Source organism: Triturus cristatus, chromosome 3_1, assembly GCF_964204655.1.
Source record: "Triturus cristatus chromosome 3_1, aTriCri1.1, whole genome shotgun sequence".
Lineage (NCBI taxonomy): Eukaryota > Metazoa > Chordata > Amphibia > Caudata > Salamandridae > Triturus > Triturus cristatus.
In genome coordinates, this window is record NC_140583.1 from 648,438,415 (window position 1) to 648,455,165 (window position 16,751).

General features: G+C 46.9%; 1 protein-coding gene across 9 annotated transcripts in view; it reads left to right on the top strand.

Annotated features, from left to right (window-relative positions):
* Window positions 1-16,751, top strand: part of KIF23 (kinesin family member 23) — a 186,264-nt gene that overhangs the window by 108,835 nt on the left and 60,678 nt on the right. For all 9 annotated transcript variants that reach the window (XM_085644663.1, XM_085644661.1, XM_085644656.1 and 6 more), the window contains 3 exons: window positions 10,036-10,195; window positions 13,839-14,006; window positions 15,393-15,550. In XM_085644663.1, coding sequence (XP_085500789.1) covers window positions 10,036-10,195; window positions 13,839-14,006; window positions 15,393-15,550 — 486 coding nt within the window. The remainder of the gene's footprint in view (window positions 1-10,035; window positions 10,196-13,838; window positions 14,007-15,392; window positions 15,551-16,751) is intronic.

Sequence of the window (16,751 nt, forward strand, 5' to 3'; positions counted from 1 at the left end):
TGGTAACCATCTTCTGATTCTTTTTCTCTTCCCACTCTCTACCCCCAAAAAAAACAGTTGCACCTGGAATAAGGAAGAAGTATCTTCAGCATTCGCAAATCGAATTGCCGGATCACCATGGAAAATGGTGTAAAAAAAAAAGAGATTTGATCTAGTGAAGAGAACATCATAACTAGTTTCCATCAAAAGATTATATCAAAAATTCGATCACAAGGTTGAATAACGTACATCTAGTTTTGCAGCGTGAATCTTTCTGGATTCACTTTGCTGTGCATTATTCCGCGATCTTGTGGTTGGGTCCGGATTCATAGTCTTTTCTTTGTTTTTTTTTTTTTTTTTTTTTTTTTTTTTTGTAGCCCAGGTGGGCGGCGACGACCCACCATTTGGTGCACCTCCCGTGACGTCGTCGTGCTTCCTGCGGAAGTCCCACCTTTGGGGCGCCATCTTCAGATTCGTTTTTCCGCCGTTGGGTCTGGATCGTCATCGGGAAGCTCCAGAATTACAATCGAAGGAAGAAGAAAGAAAAGCGAGTTTCGTCGCTAAATACTAAGAAGATATCACAGGAAAGGAAGAGATTTCATCATAAGCGCGAAGAAAGGAGGTTCAGCGCCCTTTTCTTCGACCTTGGAGAATGTGCACTCAGAGGCCCTGAGCGCAATAGACAATACGCCATTCAAGTTCTGCCCAAACTGCCACCACAAGTTCGCGCAGAAGGACCAGCATCCGGTCTGCAACCTCTGCCTACCGGTCGAACACCAGAGTAAGGACTGCAACGCCTGCTCAGCATTCGCGCCGAAGACGCTCCGGGTGAGAGATCGGCAGAGAAGAGCCAACGCCAGCATGGATGGCAAGGGTAAGGCCCCGTCGCTCTACAATCTGGGCCTCTCCACGGACGACTAGGACAACGTCGCCGAGACAGCCGAAAACTTCACGGTCGTAGAGACCGACCAGAAAAAAAGAAGACGAGGTAAGAGAATCGTCGAGCGCAAAACAGAGTACCTCAAACACGAGGATGACTCGAGAAAATCTGAGTCTAAGTCCACGAAGGGAGCCCCGGCGCCGAAAACTTCGACGACCAAAGGGGGAACCATGGACAAGAGGCCGAGCGGATCCTTCGAAAAGGACTCCCTGGTGCCGAAAGACGCCGAAAAGCAAGGGTCGTCGAAGACAACCCAGGAAACGGGCCGATCGACGCTGAAAGAACGGTCGACGTCGACGCAAGTTTCGTCTCAAAGACCCGCGGTCGACGCCGAAAGCATCTCCGAGATGGAGAAAAAGAAGAGGCGGCTCGAGGCCAAAATGGAGAACATCCTTCAAAGGAAGAAGGAGTTCGACGCCAAGATGAAGGAATTCAAGATTCCAACGGTTTCATCGGCGGACGTCGTCGAGGTCGAGGACGAATTCGACACCAAGGGCCTAACAAGGGATCTCGAAGAGGAAGACGAGACCTATTATTACGGAGAAGCCGAGGAAGAAGACCAACAGTCGGTCTACGGCTCGGCGCCATCTACCAGCCACGACATCGAATGGCAGGATCTCGACACCGAAAACCCGGAGGAGCCCGTGGACACGTACCCTTCGAGGCCTTCGCCACCCGACGACATCGGGGTGTACAATATGGTGGTCCGGAGCGCAGCGACAGCCTTCGGCGTCAAACTCGACGAGGAGAAGCCGAAAGCCGATTTTTCTCCTCGAGACCCTGCTTCCCATCCAGACTAGGAGCCAGTTCCTCCCCATGCTACAAAGTGTGATGAATCAGGGGAGAGAAGCCTTCAAGGAACCAGCGACCTGCCGGTCGATCACGCCCAGGACAGAGAAGAAGTATAAGCACGCTTCCCTGGACCCCCCTTACATCAAGGGTAGCGTGACCGCCGACTCCATCATAGCTTCCACGGCCAGAAGAAGGGCCAACGTACCAGCAACTTCGGGGCCACCACCTGATAAAGAAAGCAGGAGGATAGACCTCACAGGAAGAAAGGTCGAGAGGAACGCCGCAATGCACTGGCGCATGGCGAATTCCAATGCACTCCTCAATAGACACCAGTACCAGCACTGGGACGAGATGGGGGAGCTAGTAAAGCACCTCCCCGAAGAATACTACCAGAGAGCCTCACACCTGATAGACGAAGGCAAAAACATCGCCAACTCCTGTATAAAGACGGCGTTGGACGGGGCAGAGACTTCAGCAAGACTCATGGCCATAGGGGTCACCGAGAGAAGGCATGCATGGCTAAGAATCTCTGGATTCAAACCGGAGGTGCAGAACAACATCCTTGGCACCCCCTTCAACGGAGAGACACTGTTCGGAGCAACAGTAGACGAGAAGCTCACCCAGCTGAAAAAAGAAAACGAAACGGCGAGGTCCATGGGGGCCCTACAGCTGAGGGGAATGAGGCGAGGCAATCCCTCGAGGAGACCCTACGGTAGGGGAGGAAGCCAGCAGGGGCCGTCGCACCAGACGTTCCAGCAGGGTCAGCAGGGTGAAGGTCACGGACAAGGTCAACAGAAGCAAAACTGGCAGTACCAACCTCGGGGCCAGTCCTTTCGCGGGAGAGGGAACGGACGTGGCCAAAGGAGGAGAGGGGGGGGACCAGCCCTCATCAAAGTGACTCGGCACGCAAGAGGACGCCTACCCTCGACATGCCCCCAAGGGTGAGGCGCAAAAAATTTACATCAGGGGGAAGAGAAGATTCAAAAGCCTACGAGCATACAACACCAGTAGGCGGAAGACTGAGGTTCTACCTTCAGGAGTGGCGGTGTATAACCACAGACAAGTGGATACGGAACATCATGCAGTACGGATACTGCGTAGACTTGGAGAAAAGACCTCCAAACAGGAAACCAAGGGGAAGACAGAGATCGGCCCAAGAACTGGCGCTACTCAGAGAAGAAACACGGAAACTTCTAGAAAAAAGAGCCATAGAGGCAGTGCCGTTCAGAGAACGCAACAAAGGGGTCTACTCAAACTACTTCGTGGTCCCGAAAGTAGACGGAAACCTCAGACCCATCCTGGACCTGCGTTACCTAAACAAGTTCATCAGAACGCAGAGGTTCAAAATGACTTCGCTGCAGGAGGTAGTGCCCCAAATAAGAGACGGGGACTTCATGGTCACCGTGGACCTCAAGGATGCCTACCTGCACATCCCAATGAACAGAAAACACAAGGGCCTTCTAAGGTTCAACATCGACCAGGAACACTACCAGTTCACAACCCTAGCCTTCGGATTAAAATCGGCGCCAAGGGTCTTTACAAAAGGCCTGTCGGCAGTCGCGGCCCACCTACGAAGGCAGGGAATCCATGTCTACCCCTACTTAGACGACTGGCTGGTCAAGGCAAACTCACGCGAGAGGCACGCAAAACGCGTAACAGACACTCACGAATCTGGGGTTCTCGATTCACTGGGGGAAGTCGTCGCTGGAACCGGAGCAGGTGAAGATTTTCCTGGGGGCAAAAATCAACTCCCTGAACAGTACAGTAGTGCCCAGCGACAGGAGGACAGATGCACTACTGAAGGAGACGCGGCTCTACCAGAAGGGGCGAGCTCTGACAGTGAGGGCAGTGAGCAAGATGATGGGGATTATGGCGTCGTGTATCCAGCTGGTGCCGAATGTACGCCTGCACATGAGAATGGCTACAACAGCAATGGTCACAAGCAAACGGAAGTTGGGAGGATCTAGTGGTTGTTACGCACGCAGTGCAGGAGGAGATAACTTGGTGAAACAGAGACAACATGACAGCAGGGAGAAGCCTGACACCACCAATCCCAACAATGACCATTACCACGGAAGCATCGCAAAGGGGATGGGGAGCGCACATGGACAACCTCAGAGTGAGGGGTCTGTGGGCTCCAGCAGATGCGGTTCGCCATATCAATTACCTCGAGTTGAAGACAATCCTGCTAGCCCTGAAGGCATTCCAGAGGCACCTGTACAACCAGAGGGTGTTGGTTCAAACAGACAACACCACGGCAATGTTCTACATCAACAAACAAGGGGGGACACAGTCGTTCCCTCTCTCCTCTCTAGCTCAGGAGATTTGGAGATGGGCCATACCTCTCAGGATAGATCTACTGGCAATTCACCTACCGGGGAAGGACAATGTGGAGGTAGACTGGCTAAGCAGGCAGACCTCTGCATCGCACGAGTGGGAGCTCAATGGCCAGGAAACGGAGAAAATCTTCCGGAGATGGGGAACTCCCACAATAGACCTATTTGCAACACGCCAAAATGCAAAATGCCAAATCTTCGCGTCCAGGCAACCAGATCAGCAATCCCAGGGAAATGCCCTATGGATAAGCTGGTCGAGGACATTTGCCTACGCCTTTCCACCGATACCCCTGTTGCACAGAGTGCTCGACAAGTGCAGAACCAGCAACATGACTCTGATCCTAGTGGCTCCGCAGTGGGCAAGGCAGACATGGTTCTCACAAATTCAAGAAATGGCACAAGGCAATCCCATACAGGTTCGAGAGGAGGAAGGACCTGCTCTCAATGCAAAACGGAGAGGTCCTGCACCCAGAGCCAGAGACACTCAACCTGGCGGCATGGCTCCTGAAGACCTAGAGTTCGCACACCTAAGATTGCCTCCGAGCACTATGCGAGTGCTACGGGAGGCAAGGAAACCAACTACACAAAAATGCTACAGCGCAAAATGGAAGAGATTCACTGTGTGGTGCAGGAAAAAGGGCCTGCAAAACAGAATGACAAGAGACTCAACAGTACTGAGGTACCTCACACACCTTCTAAAGAGTAACCTCTGCTCGAGCTCCCTAAGGGTACACCTAGCGGCGATCGTGGCCTACACCAGAGGTGAAAAGGGTGGAAGTTTCTTCACCTCGCAGGTGGTGAAGAGATTCATGGAAGGAGCCAAAAGGATGGCCCCCCCCCGAAAAGGTTGCCGCCGCCGGCATGGAATCTGAACGTGGTTCTGACGGAGCTCATGAAGGCACCGTTTGAACCCATCCACAAGGCCACACTGCAGATGTTGACGATGAAAACGGCCTTTCTGGTGGCCATAACCTCACTACGCAGGGTGAGCGAGCTTCAAGCACTAACACTACAGGAACCCTACATTCAGATTCACAAGGACAGAATAGCCCTGAGGACGGACCCACACTTCATGCCCAAGGTGGTGTCGGCGTTCCACATGAATCAGAGTATTCAGATACCAAGTTTCTTCCAAAACCCGACTTCAAACGCAGAAAAGGCCCTGCACACACTCGACGCAAGAAGAGCGGTGATGCACTACATTGAGAGAACCAAGGAACTCAGGAAGTCGAAGCAGCTGTTTGTGTCCTTTGCTACTAGCTTCATGGGTAGGCCAGTGACTAAGGGCACCATCGCTAGGTGGATTGCCCTCACTATTCAATTCTGCCACAAACAGGCTGGACAGGAGCTAGCGGAGGGGCCTCAGGCTCACTCCACAAGGAAGAAGGGGGCCACCGTGGCCTTCCTGGCGAACACGCCCATCCAGGACATATGCCTCGCGGCCACTTGGGCATCTGTGCACACGTTCACAAAACACTACTGCGTGGACATTCAGATGAACAAGGAAGCACAGGTTGGACAGAAGGTGCTTCAACACATTTTCAACGACCAAAGCTCATCTACCACCCAGCCGCCACAATAGTAGGAAAACCGCTACAAAGTCTATGCACAGCATAGTGAATCCAGAAAGATTCACGCTGCAAAACGAATAGTTTCTTAACTGTCGGTGTAGTTTTGCAGCTTGAAGATCTTTCTGGATTCACTAGCGAACTCACCCACCTCCGCCAGGAAGATGAGGCTGGAGGAAGAGGGTGTAAAATGGAAAATATCAAAAGAAATGAAAACGTACAAAAAAAAAAAAAAAAATGGACAAGAAGGATTAATCAATCGCCTAGGGTTAAAAAAAATAAATAAAAAAAAAGCAAGGAAAAAAGAACCCGAAGATGGCGCCCCAAAGGTGGGACTTCCGCAGGAAGCACGACGACGTCACGGGAGGTGCACCAAATGGTGGGTCGTCGCCGCCCACCTGGGCTACAAAAAAAAAAAAAAAAAAGAAAAGACTACGAATCCGGACCCAACCACAAGATCACGGAATAATGCACAGCATAGTGAATCCAGAAAGATCTTCAAGCTGAAAAACTACACCGACAGGTAAGAAACTATTCGATACCCGGGGCCACTTGGGGAAATGGAGAAAACTCTTTAGATTCTGTTTGCAGTGCCACTAAAAGTTTACACAGAAACATAGCCACGAAGTTTGGATCTTGTGCCTACTGAAAGACAGTCCCATCAAAGGTCACGAGCCCTGTGCGGATTTCATTCAAAAACCTTAAAGCTTGCACAGAAACAGTGATTTGCTCATTACGTGATCATGCAGTCACAAAAGAAGCAGACTTCGCGCAGATATTGGGCTGTCCATCAATGATGGAAGAAAACAGACTAAACCCTCATAAGAAGGCGGCTTTAGCACCGAAGAAAGTCGTTGACATTGAGGGACTTTGGCAAGAAAGGTGCTGCAACATGGTGAACCCAAGGACTTCAACATGCATCAGCGCTAATAGTTGCTGGGGAAACACCTTTCAACCACGTCTGAGTGGAAGTGTCTTCAGGACACCGACATCTGATTGCCACACCTGCATATGAAGGAGACAAACTGGATGTATCTTGAGCACCCGTGGCCTGCTGCCATGGGTTCCTGCACCCCAGACGCCCCCCAACTCCCATACTCTCCAGCGATTACTATTTGAAAACTGCCACGACTGCTGTAAGTTGTGCGGTGTGTCAACACGGCCCGTGGCAGGAAGCGGGAGTAGAGCAATTAGGGGACTTTATCTTGAGGGTATCGCCAAGTGTGAGAGAGTCCCCTCTTTCTTGCATGGTATGCCCCCACTTCTTGCTGAATTGCTGATGTTTGTCTGAGTGTGCCCTGGGCTCCTGCCAATCGGGTACCCAGGGCCTGTGTTCCTTCCCTAAAACTGCATTGAAGCCTAAACCCAATTGGCATCTCTGGCCACATGTCAGCCCCTGGTAAATAGTACCACAGGTACCCAGGGCACTGTGACCAGAGAAGGCCTCTAAGGGCTGCAGCACTTATTGTGCCACCCTCAGGGGCCCTGTACCCTGACACACACACACTGCTTTTGCAGACTGAGTGCCTTGGTGCAGAAGAAAGTGAAGTCGACATGGCACACATCCCTGTGTGCCATGCCCACAAACCACTGCCCTGGCATACATCAGTCACCCCTCTAGCTGGGTGCCCTATGCCAGTGGTGAGGGTACAGGTACATGAGGGGGAAGCTGGGTGCCCTATGCCAGTGGTGAGGGTACAGGTACATGAGGGGGAAGTTAAGGAGGACCGAAGAGCCGTGCAGAGCTAAGAAGAGGACGCCGCCCACTGACTTTGCCCCAGCACTACAGGCCTGTCTCCCCTCGAACCTGCTTCTCTGAAGTCCCGACGTGTCCTGAAGCCAGCAACCTCACAAACCCCGGAGGACCTGCCTGCCTTCACTTCAAGGACTCTATCTCCCGAGAACACCGGACGTGTTTAAACTGCAGCTTCTGGTGCCAGCCAGAGACCGTGAATCCAGCACACTCCACCCGCCGACCCCGGCCCGAGCTAGAGTGAACCAACACCACGAGGAGCCAGCAGCCACCAACCGGAAGCCCACTATCCTCATTAGGATAATATTGGGCCTCAAAACTGTACCCGGCTGCCCTAGTGCCGCTGAGGGTGCCATCTCAGTGCATCACTGACCCTCTGGGGCCCCTGAGTCTAACCCCATAACCTTAACTCCCACAGTCATTTACTTACATACAAACCGATTACCTGTTTTTCTTCTGTAGAATAACATTGACCATTTTCTTTCGAAAAAACTACTAAGTGTGGTGTTTTGAAAACTTGAAATATTCCTTAAAAATCGAAACAATAACCAAACGCATTTTCTCAACTGTTTTCAGGAAATGTCCCAGTGCTGAATCTAGGCATCCAGCACTGAGTTAGAAAAAGTAACGTAAAAGTAACTTACCTGCAATTTGTTGAAACAGCCGATTCATTTCAATGTAGTCCTTTTGCTAAGTGTTGCGTTCTACAGCTCCCCTGTAAATCAAACAAAGTACAATTCCTATTGCATTTTTCAACTGTTCTATATCCAGCAACGTATTACTGAAAAGTATTTAATGCTTACCTGTACCAGGCTTGCTTGGTTCTAAAAATAAACAACAATATATTTGTATACAAAAACAATTGGCCGAGAGTTCAGTTCTTGAGTGTGTGATCACCATCAAATGTTTAACACTGTGCTCTGATACTGCCTTACTGCTTGACCAAGCTACCACTATTAGAGAGTACGGTTCTATCTAACTTTAACCTCTGCCTACCTATGGGGACACTTGGACTCTATACACACTATACGTCATTTTGGTGTAGTGTATATATAGAGCCAGTTTCTTACACCATGTCTTTTCAGGAGGTATTAGCTCCTCATGTACATTTTTCAACCTTCCACGCCATACAGCATGTGTTGCGTGAAGTGTGACACATAGGACACCAGGCAATAAGGAGAGGGAACAATGCATGCACTTTTCTCTATCACCTCATGAATGATTTTCAAATGCAGCCTCGTTATGCTAACTTAAGCATGCTTAAATTAATCACGTTTTTCTTGCAGAATAAAACTTGCCTACACAGGCTAAGCAGACAAAGTTGCACTCACACGTGGGAGATTAAAGATCAAGTACTACAAGGAATGTTCCAATGGTGGGGACACATCACCAGTAGAGCTCAGACCGACACCAAAAACGCAAAATGCTAAAGCTCTGCATAAAAGTACCCACATAATCTGTTGCGAGGGGAGGCCCTATTGATAAACTGGTCAAGGACGTTAGCATATCCCTCTGCCCCAATACCCTTAATTCCATTGATGCGCAGAGAGTCATCAGTGGCACTAATCCTTGATAGCACCACATTAGGGAAGGCGGACTTGGTTTTTGGACTTTGTAGATATGGCTCAAGTGGTGGTATTGATACTGACACACTTGCAGGACCTGTTTACAGTGTATAAGGGAAAAGTATACCCCCCCAGAACCAGCAAGCCTCTAGCATGGCTCGTGAGGACTTGGATTTCAGACACGTGGGTCTCCCTAAAGAATCATGGAGTGGGGTGAGGAGGCCTACAAAAAGCAAATAGTAAAGTGGAACAGGTATGTTCACTGGTGCAAAAGGAAAGCTTTTCTAGACAGTAGAACCTCAGTTACCATAGTAATGATATAACTTGCCTCTTAGATTAAAGCCTAACTTTTACATGGATCAAGGTCCACTTGGTGGCCGTTGTGGCATACACTAGGGGACAGACCAGAAGAAGCCTCTTTGCTCCCTCTAGGAATATCTTGATTATGGGTGCAGTAAATAGATTGACACCACCGCAGTCAGTACTCTCCCCCAGTAGAGGCCCGTAGAGGGAGTTCCGCGGGGCGTGGGAGGGGCAGGGAGGGGGTAGTAAACACCGTAATATGGATGAACGGAGGTAAGTAAACAAAACTAATTTCGTTGCGCGCGCTGCATCGCATTTTTGTGTGTACACACCCACACATGGCAGCCGCAGGGATAGTTCACTGAAGATGTGTAAAATAATTCTATGCTCTACGACAAAGGAGGTACACAGTAAATTGACCAAGTATAAGAATAGGTTTTGGTGCACATCAATGATGGGGTTTACTTGCGAAATATTGGAAGGCATTAATACATCCCTGTTCAAGTAGATCCGATCTGTTTGGATTGAAGCATTAAATAGGGCAGTTTTTTTTTATTTTTTTTTTTATTTTTTACCAAAACTCTTGTACTTGTTGACCCCATTCTACAGTAGTTTTAAATTTCTGTGCCAGTATTTTAAGTCATGTTTGGGTCTGTTTATTTTAATGCTTTGATCTAAATGTCAGTGTCTCATGCAGTTTTGAAGCTTTTAGCCTAATACCTTTGTTCTGGTGGTATTGTGGAGGAGAGAACTGAACCTATACTGGTTCTTTTGTTAAGTTTTTCTTGTTCTTTTGCAGCAAGTCATGAGGTTTGCAGAAATGACCCAGGAAGTGGAAGTTGCTCGACCTATTGACAAGCCTATCTGTGGTCTGACGCCAGGGCGAAGGTTTAGAAACGTAGCCTTTAAGGAGGAGCTATCACGCAGACTGGAGGAACGTGGCGGACCATTGTGCCTAGGTAGGTCTAGCCTCCATTGTGGTGGTGAGAGGAGTAAACTAGTGAAAAGCCCTATAAGTGGACTGCCAACTAAAGGCTGGATCGTGGTTTCCTGTTTGTGTGGTCTGGTGAGACGGGGCTTGTTAATTTGAAAAACTTGGGGCCCTTTGTCTCTGCAAGCCTTCACAAACCTTTGCATCAACTATTTTCTTCCTTGAGGTATCTGATTGTGCTCCAGCATCCAAAAAAAAAAAAAACAGTTGGGTTAAGTTGTACCCATTCTTTATCAGACTTTATCTGTGGAGACTGTTTAAGTGACCATGGTGCAGTTGTGAATTACATACGGTTTTCTCACCTGGTGTTAGTTTCTTTACAATGGTTTTCCCCTGTTTACTGTTTCCTTGTCATTCTGTTGGCATTATTTTTCTGTTTCATCTTCATTGTCGCCCTGTTTGTATATTTAGCTTTATTTTTATAATTAATTCCTATATTATATTGCTTGACTCTCTTACCCTCTTAGCTTTAGCCCTCTAAATGTAACCTGTAGCACTTACACCATATATTACACCTTTAACCTCTTATCTCTTTGTCCCTTAACTCCTACGACTACCCATAATCTTAACTCTTAATTTAACACCCCCCACCTCACCCCCCCACCCTGTCCGTAAGGAATTGAACATAATTGGGTAATGCTAAGTAGCCATAATACCTTAGGATTAACCAAACTGTTAGCCTTAACCCATAATACTTTGCCCGTAACTATATAACCTTACCCATAAAACCTAATGTCTGCTTTTTAACTTGCAACCTTAAACTTTTGCACACAGCAGTCCGTTACACTTGTCCCCAAACCATTAACCTTACCCCCTTTCTTTTGCTCCTTACACTGACTCCCTTACCCCTTACTTTTCCCAGCATGCCCTTACCTTCAACCCTTTATATACTTACCTCCTTACTTTTACACCCATTACCACTTACACTTTTCAACTCTACCCATAAGCCTTTATATTCACCCCTTAACTTCAGACCATTAAGCTATTATCCCTTAAACTAACCCCTCACACTCTGAACCATTAACCTTAGCCTTGCAGTTAACTAAACACCTCACTGAGTTTACAAACTTTTTCTGCTTCCGTTTAGCCCTGCCTTTACTCTTATCTGCATAACCTTCCCTTTACCAACTTTCATTTGACTTACCCCTTTGCTTTTACATCCTTAACCCCATATCTATTTGACAATTTACCCCAGTCCTAACCCATTTAAATTTACCCTTACCCCCTTAAGCGTTTCCAACCATGTCTTTTGTCTCTTTGCTCTTAACCCATTACAAATAACTACTTAACTTTACGCTTTTAACGCCTTACCCCTTACACTTAACTCTCTTTCCCTTATTCTTAACCCCTTTACCCGAAACCTCATTTTTGCTCCTTACACCCATATTGCATCCCTATCGAAAAAAATATAATATAAGCATACCTTTTTTTACATTGTATTAATTATGACAGAATGACAAATTGAGATAATCTACAATGGAATTGGATTTCATGAGGAAATGCCCACTAATACATTTCATGACCATTAAATGGGTGCAAACATATAGTATGTTCCCACAGTCCATTTGAGCTTCCATCTCTCAACCCAACTGAGCATGATGTTTCATTGACCTGGATTTGGTGGCAGAATGACTTGTAGGGAAATTAAAAGAATTTCCCACTAGCCAGTGCCACTGAATGGCATACAGGGCAGAAGGTACCTTGTCCGGCATGCGACTGCCAAAGATCTATTGAGCTTAATGTGGCACTGGCCTTTGAGAAATTTTTTCCTTTTCCCTATAGATTAGTGTGCTTATTTTTGCATTTGACTCGGGCTTCTCACTGTGTGGAAAAGGTTCTGACCCAACCTGGCATTGGTGAACTGGGACATCCTCCCTCACTGATTTAGATTCCAGGGATTTCCAGGAACATCACAGCTGGAAGTGTCTGAAATTGAAGTCCCACAGTTTTGTGGATCTGGGTTTTTTTGTGGTTTTTTTTTTTTTTTTTTATTATTTTTTTTAATCCGACAACCACCTGGTTACAAGGAATCTAGTGCCCTTCCAATCGAAATCACATTAAATACCAGGTGGGGGTGTCCATGTCAAAAAGGGGGACTTTCCTACATCTCCCTTCTGTGCTTCCACCACTCTGTGGTCCTTTCATCTTGTGCTGCTCACTCGTTATGTCCTTCTCACTCGCATTTTGGGTTCCCCACCCACTTTCTGTTCTTCTTGCACTTTTTGGGGATCTCTTCTCCATATTTCTCTGTGATGCTTTCTGCTCTCTTCATTGTACTCTGCTTTTCCTCATCTCTGCTGACACCTGTGGTATTTCTTTTTAACCTGACCCTAGTGACTTTCTCCATCTTAGATTGGAAATAAATTCAATAAACGCAAAGCAAATGGCACCCACATCCTTCTCCGAGCACATGCATAGGTCATCACTCATGCAAGCACCAGTGGAGTGACGTGACCTCCAGCTGCATTCACCTCCTTGTGCTTTTTTTCACTTTAAAACACTACTACATTAATACCACATTGGCTTGACTCCGTTTATAAGTGCTGTCGGAGGTTTACAGATTAATAGGTGTTACTATAGTTTTCTCGGAGCATCCTCCAAGTACTTTTGTGTGCCTGTGTAGATCAAAAGATTGACAAGTATTCTTCAGTCCCTATTAATTTATCCGAGTCCTATCTGTTTTACATTAATATGAATTCATATGTTAAAATATAATTTGGACATGCTGTGTTTTGCTTAATTAGCCTGTATATATTGTGAAAAGCTCTATATGCTTTATTTATTTTAAGTTGTTTTCTCTATGACACATCTGTTACAGACTCGGAGAATTAGTGGTGTTAATACCTAAATTCTGCTAAAATTGCTTTATTTCAGTCACCCCTGCCCAGTTTCAGTCTCTTTTGCTGGACATGTGATAATTATAGCTGTGGTTGAACAGATTCCTCTGGGTGACTCGTTATGACTTTTGAGATGTGGGCCCTTCTCCATTTTGGTGCAAATTCCTTACCACCTTCTCAGTGGCGGTGGTGTGGAGCATTATTTTTGTCCCTTTGTTGTCCTGAAGTGTTGGCGCTTGACCCTCTCCAGTTGCTTGTTTGCACCTTGTGGGGTCTGCGTCTGTAACTTTTTTCTTTTGCAGCTTGTCATTGATTGATTTTTATAAGACCCACTGAAGTACAATTTGAGATGAAAGAGCTCAGCGAGAATTTTTAGCAGGCGTTAATGCAAAGCCATTATATCTGGTGGAGGGGGGAATTGTAAGGTTGAGGTCACTGGGAGGTGGTTGTAAATTGGCTGTTTATTAGTTGATGCCTGTAAAGTCAGTGGAAGTTCTTTGGCTAACTGTAGCTTGCAGGGGAATACACAACATTTCATTATATTTAATAGTATTGTCACAAGCAAGCCGAACTTGGTTTTTGCCACCTTTCTTTGACACAAACAAGAGGTGCTACTCGAAGAAGGTGACTGTACAGAGTAGGCCCATGCCAGATATCTAGTTTAACAGGCAAGTAACATTTACCCCTTGAATGCTCTTCAAAGTAGTTACATGTGGTACACAGCCGTTCGTTGAAATGAATGAGGTGCTGAGGGTATATTATGTTTGCCTTCAGATTCAGATGATCAGTCAGTCACTGAGATGCTGATACAGAGCTTCCCACCCCTGCCATCTTGTGAGCTTCTGGATGTCAATGACGAAGAAACCCTACCACGTATCATTGCAGTCCTGGAGCAGCGTCTGCGGGTGCGACAAATGCTGGCTGAAGAGTTCAGAAAGAATGGTAAAGTTCCACCGTTCTCAGCAATTGCTTTCTCAACTATTGCCTTCCTTGCAAGAACTTAGAGGTCTGCTGGAGCCTGTTGATTGTCCTTGGAAGGTGGTTGGATTGGCGTTAAATAGTCCAATCATGAGTCTAGAAAGCCCAGCTTGGAGAAGATGAATCCCTGCATAGCTAGAGTGAGATGGCTAGAGAGAGAGTGATGGCTAGAGAGAGAGTGATGGCTAGAGAGAGAGTGATGGCTAGAGAGAGAGTGATGGCTAGAGAGAGAGTGATGGCTAGAGAGAGAGTGATGGCTAGAGAGAGAGTGATGGCTAGAGAGAGAGAGTGATGGCTAGAGAGAGAGAGTGATGGCTAGAGAGAGAGTGATGGCTAGAGAGGGAGTGATGGCTAGAGAGGGAGTGATGGCTAGAGAGGGAGTGATGGCTAGAGAGGGAGTGATGGCTAGAGAGGGAGTGATGGCTAGAGAGGGAGTGATGGCTAGAGAGGGAGTGATGGCTAGAGAGGGGGGAGGGATGGCTAGAGAGGGGGGAGGGATGGCTAGAGAGGGGGGAGGGATGGCTAGAGAGGGGGGAGGGATGGCTAGAGAGGGGGGAGGGATGGCTAGAGAGGGGGGAGGGATGGGTAGAGAGGGGGGAGGGATGGGTAGAGAGGGGGGAGGGATGGGTAGAGAGGGGGGAGGGATGGGTAGAGAGGGGGGAGGGATGGGTAGAGAGGGGGGAGGGATGGGTAGAGAGGGGGAGGGATGGGTAGAGAGGGGGGAGGGATGGGTAGAGAGGGGGGAGGGATGGGTAGAGAGGGGGGAGGGATGGGTAGAGAGGGGGGAGGGATGGGTAGAGAGGGGGGAGGGATGGGTAGAGAGGGAGTGATGTGGCTAGAGAGGGAAAGGGGAGGTCATGTTTTAAAGCTATCACTTTTAATAAACTCATCTCAATTCGGGGATAATTGATGTACTTTTTAATTTTGAAGAGACTTTTATATTTTTATAATGTCTATGCATGATGTGTTTAAAAATGAAGGTGTTCCTGAAGATCAGTGATGTAGGGCAGTTTTGCTTAGTTTCCTTTACTCGAGTTAATGTGTAAATGAATACTTGCCCATTTAATAGCTGTTTGAATATTAGTGCTTGGTCAAGTGAACAGCAGCTGTAGGAAGCTGGCTCTTTGTCCACAGCATACCTCTTTTTGGTATACTAAATAAAGTCCAGGTATCCCTTATAAGTGGACAGGGGCTTGCGCTAGCAATCCCAAGGTGTCCCTTAAGGGTAGTGTGGTCGAGCAGCCTTAGGCCTATCAGAAAGGAGTGTTCGATCAAAGGCTTGCAGACTCTTTTTGACCGGACCAAGATTCTGGGTGACTTGTTCCTGTCCCCTTTTTTTTATGGTTTCAGCTGCAAACTTTAAGGCATCCCTGCAGGACTTCGATGGGACTTCTGCAGCCAAGGAGAACCTCACTCAGGTTAGGTTGAATGAGAAGGAGAAGGTGATTACCGCCATCAAGTCAGAGTGTGAGCGCCTCGAAAAGAAGAATAAAACCCTGGAGTACAAGGTAGGTGTCGTACTTGGGTTTGGCAGGCTGAACTGCTGCTCCTTTAACTGATGTCTGGCAAACTGTTTAACTCTTTTTCCTACTCTGCAGTTTTAAACTGTGCGACTGTTGCAATTACCCTTACGTTTTAACCATGTAGAATAGTCCATTAGGGTCCCTTTAGCAGTAGTTTCCCCTCTTTCCTATGTTTAAATTTTCTTTAAAACTTTGTGTTTGGTACAGCTGTTGCATTTCTGCAGCAGCATCTAATGCATAGAGTACATGCTTCAGTTATTACCAGTCACTTGGCTGGGCATCCACGTAAAACTATTCTGCACCATAGAATTAAAGCATTTATTCGATCGAACAGGGTTTTCCATTATGCGATTCTATTTCAAACAGAACTGTATCCGCCAATGTTTTGGCCCTGAAACCGATTTTAAAATGCTTATTTTTTTTGTTCATTTTCTTTTAATGTTTTTGTTTCGTAACATGCTTATAACAGCCCACATTTCATTTGTTTACGTTTATTGCAAATTCAATTGTGATTAGGCAGTCTGCATCATACATTAAATATGATGGCGAAGTGGACATTTTTTTATATGTCCCTTTATTTAAAACCTTGATAGAAATTGCGCAGTAGGCATTGCATCTTATGCGGCAAAAATGTTGATGCTGTTCCTTTAAAGATTATGTGAGTTGTACATTCTCCCCAATGAGGGCGGCAGGGAGTGCAGGAGAGACTGATGGAATTCATTTTCACACTCCAAGCAAGGATGTCTGAAAACATTGACATTAAAATAATTTTTATTTTTATTTTTTTACTTTAAACTGTTTCTAATGGTAGCTTTGCAGTGATCAATTTTTTTTCCTAAGTCATGAGGGTGAAAAACTGCTGCCTTCTTGGTTACCCGGTTTGCTCCCTTCCACATATAGCCTTCCTTTGATCGAAATAGATCTGTGAAGTTCAACAGTGTGTGATCCATTGTGCCTTTGATGCATCTTATTCCATTGAAAATTGAGGCATTTCATTACATTCATGTAATTACAGGAAACTGATTAATGGGGAGGGGGGACCCCGAGAGCATATAGCCTTCTGGACAAGAATTCTTGGGCTTCTACCTAGGGATCTAATGCCAGCAAAGTGTCATAGTGCGATTTAGCCTTGTTTAGGTATGAGGGAATCACTGAAAATTCAGTCTGGACACTGCTAGGTGCTGTG